Source organism: Dicentrarchus labrax, unplaced genomic scaffold (assembly GCF_905237075.1).
Source record: "Dicentrarchus labrax unplaced genomic scaffold, dlabrax2021, whole genome shotgun sequence".
Lineage (NCBI taxonomy): Eukaryota > Metazoa > Chordata > Actinopteri > Moronidae > Dicentrarchus > Dicentrarchus labrax.
Window position 1 is genome coordinate 3,366,257 of NW_026136705.1, and position 16,194 is coordinate 3,382,450.

The following is a 16,194-nucleotide window of genomic DNA, read 5'->3' on the forward strand; positions in this document are numbered from 1 at the left end:
ATTAATCCATTTGAAACTGTTCAAAATCGATGCTTAACAAATGCAGTAACCCACACTCCCCCTATTGTTCAGTGCTCTAACGCTGTCGAGAGCGCAGAAGGAGTAAATTGAGTCTTCAAACTTTTTCTCCCCTCACTGAACGGTTCATATTGGTTGTTCATGTGTGTCTGTGTGTGTGTGTGTGTGTGTGTGTGTGTGTGTCTGTGTATTAGGCCTGGTGTCTCCCTCGCGCTCCGTCCTGCGCGCGCTTGCGTGCGTGTGCGCGTTATTTGCTCTCAGTTTAACCTCGGAACAGCGATTCGAGGCGACTCAACACGGCCGCTTTCAAATCTCTCTCTCTCTCTCTCTCTCTCTCTCTCTCTCTCTCTCTCTCTCTCTCGCCCCCTGCTCCCTCCTCTTCCTCCTCCACCTCCCTCCCTCCCTCCTCTTCCTACCTGATTCAGAATCCGCTCCGACGCTATGCGTATGACCGCGTCTCTCTCTGCAAGGCGAGCACCACCGGAGAGACCCGCACGCCGCCGCCGCCGCCGCTGCTGCTGCTGACCGGCCGCCCGCCAAGCACCCAACGCCGGCTGACAAGCGACCCAGGCCGGGGCAAACAGGAGCGGGGAGACGCCGCTCGCTGAATTAACCTCCACCGGGGGAGAAGGAGGGAGTGAGAGACATTAACCGGCGAAGGTAAATAAATATCCATATTTTATCGACACATGAGAGCAACAGAAGGGTTTTTATTATTTATTATTTGTGCAGAGGAGGTGGCCGAGCGGCGGTAACGGTGGCCGTCCAGGTTTCGCTGATTGAATGTTTTCGCGTTTTTTCTGGTGACAGCTGATCCGACTGAGCCCGTTGGACGAACGTGCACGAGTTCAATTGAATATTGATAATTGTGTTGCCGCCGAGAGCCGCTACAGTAAACAGCGATACGGACGGAATGAATGATCAAGCTCAGGCTGGAGGCGCGCGACAGCCTGTTGTGCATCCGTGTTTTTGTTTATTATTATTATTATTATTATTTTTTTTTAAAGACCCCCCCAAAAAAAACAATATAACACACCGAAAAAACCCCACATTGACATGCACAGTTTGTATTATAATCTCTATTTATTAAACATTTATGCGTTAAGTTTGGTGTGTTCGGGGGCGGCAGTGAAGTGAGATGCAGACAGGTTTGTGTGTGTGTGTGTGTGTGTGTGTGTGTCCACATCGTAATCAAGGAAACAGACACACACGTGCACGCCCTCTTTACACACACACACACACACACACACACACACGCACCTTTTTTTAAAGTGTCCTAACACCGCCGCGTGCTGAAACACGTTGCCTCAGATATGTGACACTTACCCACTGCTGCGCGTGCGTTAAGGCAAGCACGCGCCCATAATCTGCTGTCATTGCATGTTAAGGCACAATGTACTGTGCCCCCCCCCCCCGCCCCCTAATGAGCCATATGATCACCATCATCATCCTTCCACTGTATTTGCCCTTCATTCATCTTCATCTTCATCATCAGGACTATGTCACTCGAGCTGCACCCATGGGCTCCATTTAAAACACACTTGCTGAAAAGTGTTTTTCTCACAAACAGCAGGAAGAAGGCGAAGAGGAACCGAGAAAGAGAAGTGGCCTCGCTGCCTCTCTAGCACACAGAGTGAGACGGAGGAGGAAGAAGAATAATTAATAATAATAATAATAATAATAGAGGAGGAGTTTATATGTTCCTTAACTTCCAGTGAGGGAGCCACGGCACCCTCCTCCTCCTCCCTCCTTTTTTCTCTCCTAATCAATAATTCATTCCTCCCATCTTTTTCCAGAGTTGGCCCCGGATAGAGAGATCGGCAAGAGGACGAGTGTGGCGTCCCGGAGCCCGCTGTCCCATTCATCATCCTCTCCCCTCTTTCCTCTTCCTAGCCGAGCTTTCACCTCGCCAAAACTCCTCTCTCTCTCCTCTTCTTCTTCTTCTTCTTCTTCCTCTTTTATTCAGAAGCCCTCCTCTTCTGCAACTGGCAAACTTTTGCCTCCTTTTTTCTGCATCCCTCTCTCGCTTTCCCACCTGTGAGCTCGCCATGGCTTCTAAGCTGAACCCCAACGTCCTGTATGTGGCGGAGCACGGCGAGTCGCTGGGGTCTCCCCCAGGGGACTCTGAGAGGACTCACACTGTAAGTACGACTCAACGTGTGTTTGAATGCTAAAGTCAGGGTTAAAATATGGCACCCAGGAGGGAAAAGTCTCCTAATAAAAGTTATAAAACAGCATAGATTTACTTTCTTTGTCTAAATATTAGACATTGACCACATAAAGGGGGGGAGGGTTGGGGCCAGACTTGCTTTACACTTCATCAAACTTGCATGTTAATTACAAAATTTAAGCCCTCAAAGGCCTTAATGCTTAATAAAATGACTATTTTTGTTGCGTTTATGCAACTTTTTTAACGGCTTAATTTGACCTGCAGCCTAAGAGGAGGGGTGGATTTAAAGATAAACAAGACCTGTCTATTTCTAGGGTGATTTCACATCATCTCAACATTGAAAATCGGCAACAGATGCGGCTCAAAATATATAAGAACTTATCTCTAAGTAAGTTTTAGTTTTTAAACCTGCCTGTTCCAACATATAAACTCAACTCTACTCATCCTGCAGGGGAAATAAGACACATACTGATGATCTCTTATGGATTTTAGCTGCAAAACCATCCTTAGAATATGTGGAAATACATTTTTAAAATACCTGTAGAATATCTGTGGTGATGTGTGGCCCAAAGTACATCAAAGTACGCATCTTCTCAGCACACGGGAAGTGATGAATGGAAAAAAAAATGTCATAATGTGAGCTTTAGGATGAACGAAGCAAGTCAAGTCATTTCCAGTAAGTTTACGCAACTGGAGAGTAAATGTGTCAACAAGTATCTTTAATGGTCACACTGTACTAAGGGAGAGCTGAATGGCTGAGAAGTGATTCCCAATCCTCTGTATCTTTTAATTTGAAGGACTACTGGAGAACTCTGAAGCAGGGCTTTAGCTACGACTGATGACACAGAGGTCATGTCCTTGATATTGTGCAGTTTGCATTTTCTAATTTAAAACTGCACATAAGGCATGAATGTATCCCTGCTGTAGAGCAATCAGAGAAAACTGGCTTTAGACCATCGTGGTGTTAAAACTCAAAGGATTAAACACAGAAAATATCAAAATTAGTAAAAACATCTGGGGCTGCTCGAGTTTATGACCCAACTATTTCTAAAAACCATGGCGACGGCTCTGCTGTAAAGTGGTTTTATTGACTCTTTTAGAAGTTAAAAGTTTTGTTTTATAGACTGATGGACACTCAATGTCCGTCCAATGTTGACTTTTTTTCAATCCATTTTGTATAAATTCAACCAAATTGTTACTAGTTAGCTATTATGTTACTAAAGAAATGTGTCTGAAGCCAATAAAACTGCTTACAGTCGTCAGAATAGCAACAAAAAACTACATTTTGAAAGGAGGACATTTTCCTCACATGAGTTCTGGGTGGTAAAGACCTCAAAATCCATAATTTTTGTGCTTTAAGGCCTCCAGATGTTGTACATTATACAATATCTGACAATTATCTTACTTTTCTCCAGGCTGGAGAAGCTGGAGAAGAGTCATCGGACAGCGACGGGGAACAAGAAGAGACGTCACACAAGTTGATCCGCAAAGTGTCGACCTCGGGACAGATCAGGGCCAAGGTAGGAACAAACAGAGTGAAAGGCTGTGTGTGTGTGTGTGTGTGTGTGTGTGTGTGTGTGTGTGTGTGTGTGTGTGTGTGTGTGTGTGTGTGTGTGTGTGGTGTGGGGGGGGCAGAGTTTTTATCCATTATAAAGGTTTCCCAGAACTTCAGGAATATCGTCCCGTCAGGAAACCGGCTTAAATCTCTGGGAAAGTTTGAAGGGACTCCTATTTTAGCTTATTCTTATTCTTTTACCATCTTGTGTTTTTGGACATTTTTAAAAAGACTGTACCCCCCCCTTTTTGAGAGCTTTTTAAAAAACTTTATACATATTAAAACAGGACCTCTTCAAGGTAAAAAAGCAACATTAGCGAACCAGAGAGGGATTAAATATTTAGGTTCATGGAAGTGCTCTTGACTTAGTTAGGGAAAGTCATGGAAAAGTCATGGAATTTTTCATCAGGGTCACTCTGGGAAACCAGATTACACATTAGAGCTGCTCATTTATTAAAAGGTAATATATAAACATTTAAACATCTCACCGAGGGAGTGCACGTGGATTTGAAGCCATCTTGAAGGACATTTAGCTGTTATCTTCCTCTCACGTACTCTCTGAGAGGATTTCACTCCTGACTTGTTAACTGCATCAATCAGCCCATTGAAGGATCTCTATCTGTGTCCTGCCATAACTTTATCAACACTTAAATCAGAGCTTTAATCTTATCTGACCCCCCCCCATCGTCTGTGTCTGCTAGGTCAGCTGACTTCCTGCTCAGAGACTGGCTCACTTCCTGGCTGCGTCATTTTCCTCTCTTACCGCCACTGTGATGACGTGTTGTGTTCAAATCTCTGATACCTGATCTGACATAATCGCACGGTCTCTTATTGGGCTGCTGATGGCTGCTTATTGGCCTCTGGGCTGTGTTTTACAGGAAGATATTGATGGTTTGATATTAGCTTCTTACTGGCAAATACACACACACACACACACACACACACACACACACACACACACAGACACAAATCTGCCTCTTAGTTATTGATGAGCTAATATCTGTGATTATTTGTAGTGCACAAAGAAAGGCAACTGTCCAAATTATCATCATGTAGAGTACAGTAGTGTGTGTGTGTGTGTGTGTGTGTGTGTGTGTGTGTGTGTGTGTGTGTGTTTTGAAATCGTTATCTGTTACACGCGCCGATCGATAAGGAAAAAACACAGGATACCCTATCGCCATGGGAACGGCATCCCATAGTGCCACGTTTTGTTCCTGGAGCGGATAATGGTATAAGATATCAGTCTGGTATTGATCGGCTAATCTCATCGCACACCGCCGTGTTGTGGTACCGCGGCCATGTAAGGGCATGAGGGCAATCGTAGAGGGTTGCCATGGTTTCAGGGTCACAGGGCAGGAAGTAGGGCAGATGAAAGCCATGGTAACTTTCAACCTTTTTATGTTTTAGTGTCGCCTGTGTAGTTTTTTTTTTTTCTGTGTGCAGTAGAAAATTGTGTGTGATGCTGTTCCTTTTATTTTTTTAGATACAGTGAAATCAGATTCAAGGAATATAGATAAGGTATAGAATAGATAATAGAGGATCAAAAAAAAAATAAAATACAATAACAATTTAAATTGAAGCAGATTAAATCCCATTAACTTTTTTTATCATCACATTCACAATAAAATCAACTTGCATTTTAAATATATTACGCCATCTCCAACAGAAAGTTTAAAAAAAGTGAGAATGAAATTAAAGCTGTAATTGTGAAAGAGATTGTGATCCTATTGGCTGAAAGAAGCAGTGGATCTTGAATTCACCAGCTTTCAATCAAATTTGACAAAGCGATGATTAGTTCTTTGTATGTTTATGCTTCTGTGTGTGTGTGTGTGTGTGTGTGTGTGTGTGTTGATTAGATCGTGTGTACCTACAGTCATGTGACTCAGATTAAGCTAGTCATCGACTCCAGGATTACGCCTTAGTGATAACAATGGCCTGAACGGATTAGAGTGTTTGTGTATCCCTTTGTTTTGTTTGTGTACATGTGGGTGAGTGTATTTGTTTATCTGTGTGTGTGTGTGTGTGTGTGTGTGTGTGTTGCATTAAAGCATATCTGCCTCCTAGCCTAGCCCCCATGTTATGCGTGGCCTCCCCTCATTTTGTCCCCCGCCTGTTGCCGTACTCGTTAGAGCAGCAGTCTGTTGGTGCTCTTGTTAAGAAGGTGCTAATTCTTATCAACTGTGACATGACATCCTGACACCATTAGATTAATTCAGTTCCCTCACCCACAAGTCCCTAAATAATTATACAGATGCAGCAGATAGCCCTGGGAAGACTGGAGACGTTGGTGTTGGCTCTAATTAAATATCTTTGGGTTTGGAGACAAGCTTTTTTTATACTGGGGCACCAGTAGAGCCACTTTTATCTCACTAGAAGCCAGAAAGACTCATTGAAGTCGCTCCTTGCATTTAACTTTTAGAGATTTGAGAATAATAGCCATGTTTTTTTTTTGTTTTTTTGACTGAAGAGTGGATTTCTTGGTGCACAAGTTCATTGACGCTTGCTCTATTTAAATTTTTTTGCTGTGTCATGTTGAGCCATGAGGAAGTAGCATTAAAATGACCCAAAATCACCAACCCCGCCCTGTTTATGTGTCAGGCAAATGCTCACGCTCTTGATGTTCTGTTGCTGCTGTTTCAGAGTCAGCAAAGTGACTGTGACCTTGGAGATTTGCTAATATGGAGGTTTAAAAACTGTGTATGACTAAGTGTTTTTTTACGATTTGCACTAGCCTGTTTGTGATTATAAGAACTCATCCCGGCCTGCACGGAAAATAAGACACACATAACCCCAATGTTTCGCTTTTGGTATAAAGAAAATGCTCTTACGGCGCGTAACAGTGGCCAAGGTGCAAAGACAGATACCTAGTAAACCACAATGCCCCCTTTCCTTTCTCAGTTGCATAACTTTGCTCTCCCTTCATTTCCTCTCTGCCTCTCGAGCACATTCTGCTTATATATCCGCTAAAGGCAAAAATGTCCCACAATGTGAATGTAAAGAAATGCACATATAGAGTTTCAGATCTTTCAAAACCTTTTAAATGTCTGAAATCAGCTTTAGTTTGAACTAGAAGTGGATAAATAGGCCACATATAGTGCTCTCTGATAGCTGATGTCTTACTATAATGTCATAGTTACAGGTCCCATTATTAGAATAACGTTACTGACATTTATTCAAAATGTATCTAACCAACTACACGACTTATCTAAACTTCAGCTTCATTTTTTAAAATCATAATTACTTTATTAGAATAGTTCAGGGTTTAAACTTCAGTGGGGGCGGTCCTCATAAGGTTAGAAGTAAATGTCGGTGTGTTTTTTGTGCCCATAAATCCAGAGACCATATAACACACACAGCCGATCAATATGCATCATATCCACATATATGATGCTCTATTGTAGTACAGCACAGCATCATTCACTGTGCAGCACAGGTAATCGATACAGTGATGCACCAGAGCATGAAAATAGCCTTTTCTTTTTGTTTTGAGCATATTTGTTTACTTAATCTATTTTTTTTTTTTTTTTACAAATACAACCCAATACATCCCAAAAGCATTTTCCACATTCAATTTATGACATTTCAGAGCCGTTGGCAGAGCAGGAACTGTTTTCTCTCTTCCAGTCACTGCACCATGCTATGTGCATAGCTGCAACGTTAGCTTATCTTAATCCGGCGTCTTCACTTCTATCCATGCAGGGCGACCATCTACTGAGCAATGTTGATCATCCTGATAGGATCAGGCTCAAATGGTTCGCCAAAACTATGCTAGAGACTTTAAATGTCGTCGTTTCTCTGTCTTTTTCGACTACAGCGTGTATTTTATTTGGTTTAAAGTATTATTTTGGTTTCCCAGCGATTATGAAAACATGATAATGGAGATAAAGCGATTATTCCTTTTACAGCTGTGTGCAACTTTTTGCCCCTCCCTAAAAGCCCCAACTCACTCTCAGCCAGGCTGGGGCATGTTTAGTTCAGCTCGAGCCAAGGAGACAGAAAGAAAGGCTTTGGTCAACAAGAAAAGGTAAAACCAGTTCAGCTGTTTTGAAAAACACTTTGGTTTATTGTACTTTTTGTATTTTTCCATTCGTTCTACTCATTTCACTGTAGGATTCCAGAGTGGGATTGCTTGTTTTCGGTTTAGTTTTCATTAGTTTCAGTATCAGTTTTAGTTGTTTTTTTTAATTATAATATTTATCGGGGGGAAGGTTTAAGAAATATTACAATATGACTTTGTGACAGGAAATGACTCACAGGCATGTAGATGTCCCACTCTCAATTAATATATATACCAATTAGTTATTTTAAGCACACACTATCATTTCAGTTAGTTTTAGTTTAGTTTTGTTTTTAGTCAAGGAAAAACGATGCTTTCAGGGTCAGTGAGTAATAATCATAATAATCGTTAAATAATCGCAGTTAAGTTGGACCCCAGCTGAGTTTTTCCCTCCGCCTCAATCTCTGTCGTCAGTTTGAAATGTTTTGCATTTCACAGTCACAGAAAGTGACACAGAGGAATTTGTCTGCTCGTCGGTTTTTTGGACAGAGGAAGGTTAGATGGCCAACAAGCTACGGTGGCCTCCTCCTTTTTGGTTTCTCTGGCTCACCACGCGTCAGTTCCCCACAGCTGAAAGAGAGAGAGAGATTCACCTCGCCGACGATGTGCCGGCTTGCAGTGATTCCGTTTGAGTGACTAAAATACTCGGTGTGGCTGGACTTTTGTACGTTCTGATTTTCTAATTGATTGTACGGACGTTCGACAGCCAAGACTGAGCGCGGTGTTTAAATAGAGTCAGGCCAGAAGCATCTTGTTTGCCACAGGAAGCAGTTGGATTGTGGGTGGGGGACATGTGATGCTATATTTTGAGAAACAGAAATTAGCTGCACATAGTGGCACTAAGTCATTTAAAAATACACATTTTCAACGTTGTCATATGCTGTATTAAATGTCTGTAGTTACGTATAACTCGACCTGTGACCTTTTCTTAACTTTCTTTTTGTCTTTCCTTCCGTTTGTCTATCTCCAGGCTCAATTACATAAGGTTTCACACTCTTCTTCCTCTTTTTTTTTTCCATCTCCTCCTCCTCCTCCTCCTCCTCCTCCTCCCTCTGTTTGCCTTGCTCTCATTTACTGTGCGGAAAATAAAGGAGACACAGGAAGAGAATGAGGCGGAAGAGCAAACAGCTCCTGTGAATTGTGTGTGTTTTGTGATTTGTGTTTGTGTATGTGGCCTCACCGCTGTGGCTTTGAGTAGGCCGATCACCCAGGCCGTAATGGACATGCACATAAAAACACAGACACACAGACACACACACACACACACACACACACAGAGAGAAAAGGGCTGTCCCTTCATTATGTTTCTTTCCATGTGAGACAAGACATCTCCTTTCCTTTCTCTCTTTATTCTACTTTTCTGTGTCTCCTACAGGCATCATTATTTCCATCACACGTCTCCTTCCGCCTCCTGCTTCTTTATTTCTCTAACTCGGCCCCTCGCTCTTTAATTAATTCTTTCAATTTATTTCTCAGCAGGTCTTTCCAGCCATTCTAAACCTTTTTTTTTTCTCCCTATTTCCATCTTATTATTCTTCCTGTTTCCTGTCACTTTATTATATGATTTCTTCTTATAACCATTTTAGGAGCTTCTGCACCTTGCTGTCTTTTTTTTTAGACGTGAGCAATCAATAAATCTTAACTTCTCTCTGCTCTCCCCCCGAACAAACACGTTTCCTTCTGAAATAGCAGCACCACTTGAGTTTATATAACCAGTCGTATTTCTGGCGTTCGGAGAGGTGACCAACAGGTAACGCTACTTCCATTCCTGTGGGTTTCCTACGCGGTGCTTTGGAATCAAATCCCCCCCCCCACTATATTTGTTCTTTTTTATCTGCATCTCGCTCCCAGTGCAGAAATCTGTGTGGGTGTTCACTGCAATAGAGATGAGGACGAGTTATAGATGTGTGTGTGTGTGTGTGTGTGTGTGTGTGTGTGTGTGTGTGTGTGTGTGTGTGTGTGTGTGTGTGTGTGTGTGTGTGTGTGTGTGTGTGTGTGGGACGGTAAACAGAAATGGCTTGAGGAGAGTGCATGAGTGTGTGGGATGGCTGGTGTGTGTGTGTGTGTGTGTGTGTGTGCATGCGCTTTGATTTATGCCCTTGGCTTGATGCGATACAGCTGCAATAGTGTGTGGGTCAATATTGAGAGGGAGAGATGGAAAGAGATGAGAAGAGAGAGAGAGATGGAGATAGACAAAAGGGAGAAAATTAGTTAGTGGAAGAGGGAGAGAGAGAGAGAGAGAGAGAGAGAGACGGATCCAGAGTCAGAGTTATATAAGAACACGGCAAACAGCAGGCTCTAATACCCATATTTACCCTCACAACAGGTTGGCAGCACTGTAGAGGAGGCGTCCTGACTATTTAGGAGTCGCTGGTACAAAGACTGCACATAACACATTGTTAAGGCTGAACAAACACGCTCAGTGCGTTTTCTACTTGTGAGACATCCGAGACGCCGTTTTTATGAATCTTTTGAGGCGTTTAAATTGGCTTATTTATTTTTTTTCACTTTGCTGAAACTTGTTGATATGTGAATATGTGGAACTGAGTTAAACCCCCTTGGTTAGCAGTATATTTCACAATACTGTACATTTAATTAGGAAATGGTTTTAAAATAACCATACCGCATCGTACCTCATCACATTTGACTATTTTTTTCCTGTTATTTGTACAAACAAAAACAACTCCTCTTGCTCTCTATTTACTATGGTTGAACGAGTACTCGGCTGGAACGAGTATCCGGTACAGTAAATATACCAACTTTTATTTAAAAAAACTGTTCTGTAAATAGTTCTCTTACTCTTGTGATCAGAAACATTGCTCTGAAGCTCAATTCTGGCTGCTCTGTAAATAGTTTTCCAATAAATGTAGCCACTTCTGATCAACCCATATCAACTTCAGGCTTTAATGAATAACTCCGGGTTAAGCCCCGCCCATTCCGAGTACAGCTATGTATACAGATCATTTAGTTGGTTGAACAGATGCAGATAATGGTGTGCACACTCATCCCTAGTATTTACTGTTTCACCTTCCTCCTCCATGTTTTATTCTCTTCATTCTCTTCCTCTGCAGTGGTTGGAAAACCAGCTTAGAGGTGCCCAAATCACGTTACCTTTGCAAGGCAGCTGGATTCGCGAGATCACGCTTCACAGGTTAAGATCGAAAACCTAGACAATGCTGTTTTAAATCAGGCTTCTGATTGGCCTCCAGTTGTGTTGGTACTACCTAAACCGATGTTAGCTTAATGTCTTTGTATCGTATACTGGAGATGCTACGTATCATGTAATAATAACGTTTTATGTTCACAATTTCTCGTTCTGGTTTGAGCGAATGTGTGACCGTCGGACTTCATCTCGGCTCCGGATGAGTCTGGCTGCCTTTCTGTCGACTCATTCTACACATGAAGTTCCATTTTAAAAATTGGAAAAGTTTGTTAATTGGAAAATGTTTCTTGGCAGGCGACTGTTGGCAGGTGAGCCAAAAGGTTAATTTCTGACACTGTGTTAAATACAAACCTCCAAGGAGCATTAAAAACTAGCTGCTGTTGTGAAAGTACAATGATACAGAAGAAAAAGCCGCTGCTTGTGTATTGTCACTCTAGTTGTCTTTAACACTTTTAAAGAGGGATGCACGTTAACTATCGGCCGAAATGTATATTATTATGAATAACTGGGATAATTAAATTACAGCTGACAAATTATTGGTCCAATTCTTGTGAAAAATTAAAGCCAAAGTGTGTTTGTGAAGTTTCTTGATGAATGTATACAAATAAATTGCTCACTACATCTGAGACTTTCCTGTCACGAAGTGTGTAAAAACTACAGGTTATGAACTTCTTTATCTTATCGGCATCGACCACGACAGGCAGGTAATTCGCGGTTATCAGATCGACTGAAAGAATTGTGCATCCCTACTTTTCATCACTTTTAAACGACAAATAAAGTCATGAATAAACATTGTTTTAAGCCTTTGTCCTCATGAATATTTGCAGTTATTCGCATTCACCTCATTCAAACCAGCAGACACACGACCACCTCCAGTATCACTGCTTGTATTTTATAGCTAATCAATGGCGAAGCAGCTAACTTGCCACGGTGCCACAGTGGACACAGCATGACTCATTGATTTGCTTTAATGAAATTACTGCACATAGGCTGTTAATCATACGCGCACAGATGTATTCAACCATGGTACGTTGAGACACACACACACACACACACACACACACACACACACACACACACACACACACACACACACACACACACACAAGTCTAAATGCAGAGTCGGTCTGTCTCCCTGACTGACTGGTGTTTGTTAACTGGAGCCTTCCAACTTGGTTTCTATTGATTTGACCTTGTGTTCCCCCGAGACGTCACGCCATCCGACGAGGGGGACTCTTAACACAGTCAAGAAAAGCAGGAAGTCCTCGAAAACTCCACTTTACATTCAAAGAAAGTAGGAAGTACTAGGTAGCTCCACTTCAGCATTAATTTAGATTCTGAGAAAGTGTTTCCTTCACCACATTCATCAACAGTTTCTTATAAATGTACATGTTTTCTTTTAATTGTACAAGGTATAGTTTTCAAATCTTTATGATCTCATATTGAAAGAGAAACCCACTATAAAACTGAAACAGACGGATCATCCTCTTTATGTTATGTTTGAACTAGACTTTTTTGTGACATAATTTCACTTCCCGTCTATATATTTTTTTGCCCCTTTTTTAGTGATTATCTTTTGTGTCCCGTCTTATTTCAATTCCTCTCTTTCATTGCTCCCACCTGGTTGTGCTTTATTCCTCCTGCCTTGATCTCTACATGCTCCGTCTCCCTGTCTCTATCTCTCTCTCTTCTCTGACCTCCATTGTTCATCATCCCGTCCTTCCTTTTCTTTCCTTTTATCCTGTCCTCCCTTCATCTGTTGCTCGATACCTCTCGTATTTTCTCTTCTTTTCGCCAGGGGTTGTAGCAATAAGTCGCTCTGTTTTTTTTGGCCCCCTTCATGGGTCTTTTTTAATTAATAATTAAATAATTTGTGATTGATTCAACTTGGGAAAGATGCTTAAAAGCTCCTAACTCAACCGTATCAGTAGAGCTTCAACAGGAGAGGACGTTTGCTCAGATGTAGTGCTCGATAGGTCAAGAATGAATTGTCTAGCTCAACTTTTAAGATCGACAAGACAACGAAAACTCCACCCACCTGGCACATCAGGTTGACTAAAACAAACAAAAAACAAACACAAAGCAGTATTTTTTAAAAAGGTTACACATTATTTAAATCCTTATGAATCCCGTTATGGTGCCCTGTGTGAGTCTAGTAAAGGCCTCTTAACTACTTTCGACAGGAGTCTTGAACTAAGGTATTTTCAGTACTCTGTTGTAGAGAATTGGAGCAACCTGCTTACTAACAGAACTAACTTGAAGGTAGCATGAGTCATAGTCAGAATGGACCAGGTGGGTTTTTTATGATTTGAATCAGCTTCTTCAAAGTTGTCTCCCCTTTTTTCTATTAAAGTGCTCCTTAGAGAGTTTTGTTAGTAGTTATAAATGGATTTTACTTATGTCCTATAGCTATCTAGGGTATATATGATCATATACTACAGCAGCAGATCATCAGAAATCGTCAAACCATGCAAACATTTGCAGAAAATATCTAATAAACCTCCAAATGTTCCGCTGATTGTTGACCCTGGGCATGCGCTCTTTGATTTCGTTCCAGAAAGCTATCTTTTCATGTTCCTCTGCAGTTTTCTTTAATGAGACTTCTTTATGTCTTAACATTGTTATGCAAAGATTTCCCGTCACATCAAGTCCATCTGTTGACACCCCCCCACACACACACACACACACTTCCACTTTAAAGAGCCTCACCTCAAAAAGTCACATCACTCTTCTTACAAACATAAATGTGGAACGTGAATGCCACAGAGATTTATATCAGCAGTAAAAGGTGGGTAAAGTGAGTTTACATCCTTGTATTGATCTCCCTCCCATCTCTCCATCACTCTTGTTCTCCCTCCTGCTGTTTTTTCTTTTCTTTCAGTCTGTGAACCTCCCAGTCTATTTCCTCTCTATCATGCCCCGTCATCCCCCCTCCCTCTCCATCCTGTGGCTGCAAAGTCTGAACCACCATCAGGCTTCAACAGGCCATTAAGAAAAGTGTGTGTGTGTGTGTGTGTGTGTGTGTGTGTGTGTGTGTGTGTGTGTGTGTGTGTGTGTGTGTGTGTGTGTGTGTGTGTGTGTGTGTGTGTGTGTGAGACAAAGTTGATGAGTTATCTACAGCGGCTGTGTCTAGCATAGTGACACTCTCTTTGGAAATGTGCTAATGATGAGGAGAACACAATATCTCGGTGTGTGTGTGTGTGTGTGTGTGTGTGTGTGTGTGTGTGTGTGTGTTTGTTCTCGCTAATGAACTTATTTGCCCTCTCAATCATCAGCAGCTGTGTAAGTGTGTGTGTGTGTGTGTAGGTGTAGGTGTGTGTGTGTGGTGTGTGTGTGTGTGTGTGTGTGTGTTTTCACCAATGAGCGAACACGTTTCAGTCTTGACAGGTGTGCATTTGTCTGCGTTTGTACGTATGCATGCGTAGAACCGCTAATGTGCTAACGTGTGTTATCAATCAGTGGAAGGTGAGTGTGTGTGTGTGTGTGTGTGTGTGTGTGTGTGTGTGTGTGTGTGTGTGTGTGTGTGTGTGTGTGTGTGTGTGTGTGTGAACAACAGGCATGTACTGTTTATCACGTCCTTGTCTCTCTCTCTCTCTCTCTCTCTGCAGTCTGCTGCCTAATGGAGGCTGACAACAGAAAGCATGAGTTCTGGTGTGTTTGTCTGAAGGATCTCAGCTGATATATTTCCTGTCAGGGAGTGATGATGTTCACTCAGCTGGTTCACTCAGCTAAAGCTACATAGTGTGTGTGTGTGTGCTTAGCTACGATAAGATAAGTGGTGAGGTAAATGTTCTTATATTTAAACCACGAGGATTGTTTCCATCGGTGAGCAGACCTCAAGCTCAGTCTCAATCTGCATTTTCATGATGCTGCACATCCTGGTCATCCTGGAGACTGTAATGTTTCCATCCACCTGTCTGTATGGGCATTTTTAATTTTCTTTCAATTACATCATCTTGTTCCGTCCTCTTCTCCTAAAATGGTTTAACGGCACCCGACTTTATAATTGGCGCCACCAGCTGTCGTGCTAACTTTGCACTCGTCTCCTCTGTTGTACAGAATTGGAGCAACCTGCCGCCTAACAGAACTAGGTATACATATACACATACAAAGGTTTATGGTTTATGGTTTGGTTGCTGATTTACTGTATTAGAGTTCTACCACTGGACCCAATTTAGGTTGTTTTGTTGCATAAAACGTGTGTGCTTTGAGGTTTGGTTCACTTTACTTGTAGTTTATTAAGAAATGTCACCTTGTCTTTCTCCACCTGTGTCCAAACTTAATATATGTATCAAGTAGATGCGCAATGCCTCGTGGGAAGAGAGTTTAGCCAATCCCTAGCCTTAGTTTGGTGAGCTAATGGTCAGTAAAGACTGAAATAAAGTAGCTGTTGGGTTTAAAAAAGTATTTATTGTGGAATCAGTTGTTTAGCATTGGACTAAAAGAAATATGTAACCAAGAAATATGTCTCATCAAAGCTTAGAACATCGTGCTCTATTCTGGTCGCTTCGTAAAAACAGTGATTGAGAACTATTTTTAGAGCATGTCGTATATATAGATGCAGACCATTCTTCGAACAACAATGTCTTGGAAAGAGTGGGAACTTGATTTCACATTGTGAGGCAGTGGATTTATGGCACAAAAGAGGAAGCATGCTCCTCTTCCAGAGCAAATGGAGCATCTGCTTCTAATAGCTGATTTGCAGTTAATGTGAGCCATTGCCTGCTATTTTCAACAACAAGCAGGCTATTTTTGTTGGCTCTGTTCCTTTTATTTTAGCAATTACATTCAGTTCAGCATTATTTGATTGCAAAATGTAGTAATGTTTTGCTGTTATGTGCTCCCCCAGATGTAGAGTACAACACTGTTGACTTTAACTCAGAAATGTGTCACAGACTGTTTGTGTAAGAAGTCACCTGTTTTTGTTTTACTTTGCAAGAATGGAAAAACTGTACGAAAGAAGACATTAAGTACATGCTAAGAAACTATATGAGGAATGTGCAAAGCATGATCACTTTATTTGAGATGCATTGCAACGCTGCACGTCGTGTACGTCGGGCCGCTTCGTCACTGTAGCATATTTCTATTAATGAGACACAGAGGCCACAACATTTCCTCTGATGCTCTGCTGCTGTCACTGGGTACAGTTCGTCCTGTCAGGGCGTACACGTTCACACGTCTCTCTGCTTTGTATGTTTTTCGTTCCCATTTCCTTTTTTATTTGGTTTGTT

General features: G+C 41.8%; 1 protein-coding gene across 3 annotated transcripts in view; it reads left to right on the top strand.

Annotated features, from left to right (window-relative positions):
- The first annotated feature begins 314 nt into the window (after positions 1 to 314).
- si:dkey-172j4.3 (diacylglycerol kinase delta) overlaps positions 315 to 16,194 on the top strand; it is a 75,540-nt gene continuing 59,660 nt past the window's right edge. The window contains exons 1-3 of one of the 3 annotated variants that reach the window (XM_051400445.1): positions 315 to 678; positions 1,815 to 2,159; positions 3,604 to 3,708. In XM_051400445.1, coding sequence (XP_051256405.1) covers positions 2,067 to 2,159; positions 3,604 to 3,708 — 198 coding nt within the window. In that variant the 5' untranslated portion in view covers positions 315 to 678; positions 1,815 to 2,066. Of the gene's footprint in view, positions 679 to 1,814; positions 2,160 to 3,603; positions 3,709 to 7,747; positions 7,768 to 16,194 lie in introns of those variants that run through there. The other 2 variants (XM_051400446.1, XM_051400448.1) reach the window with 2 other exon arrangements.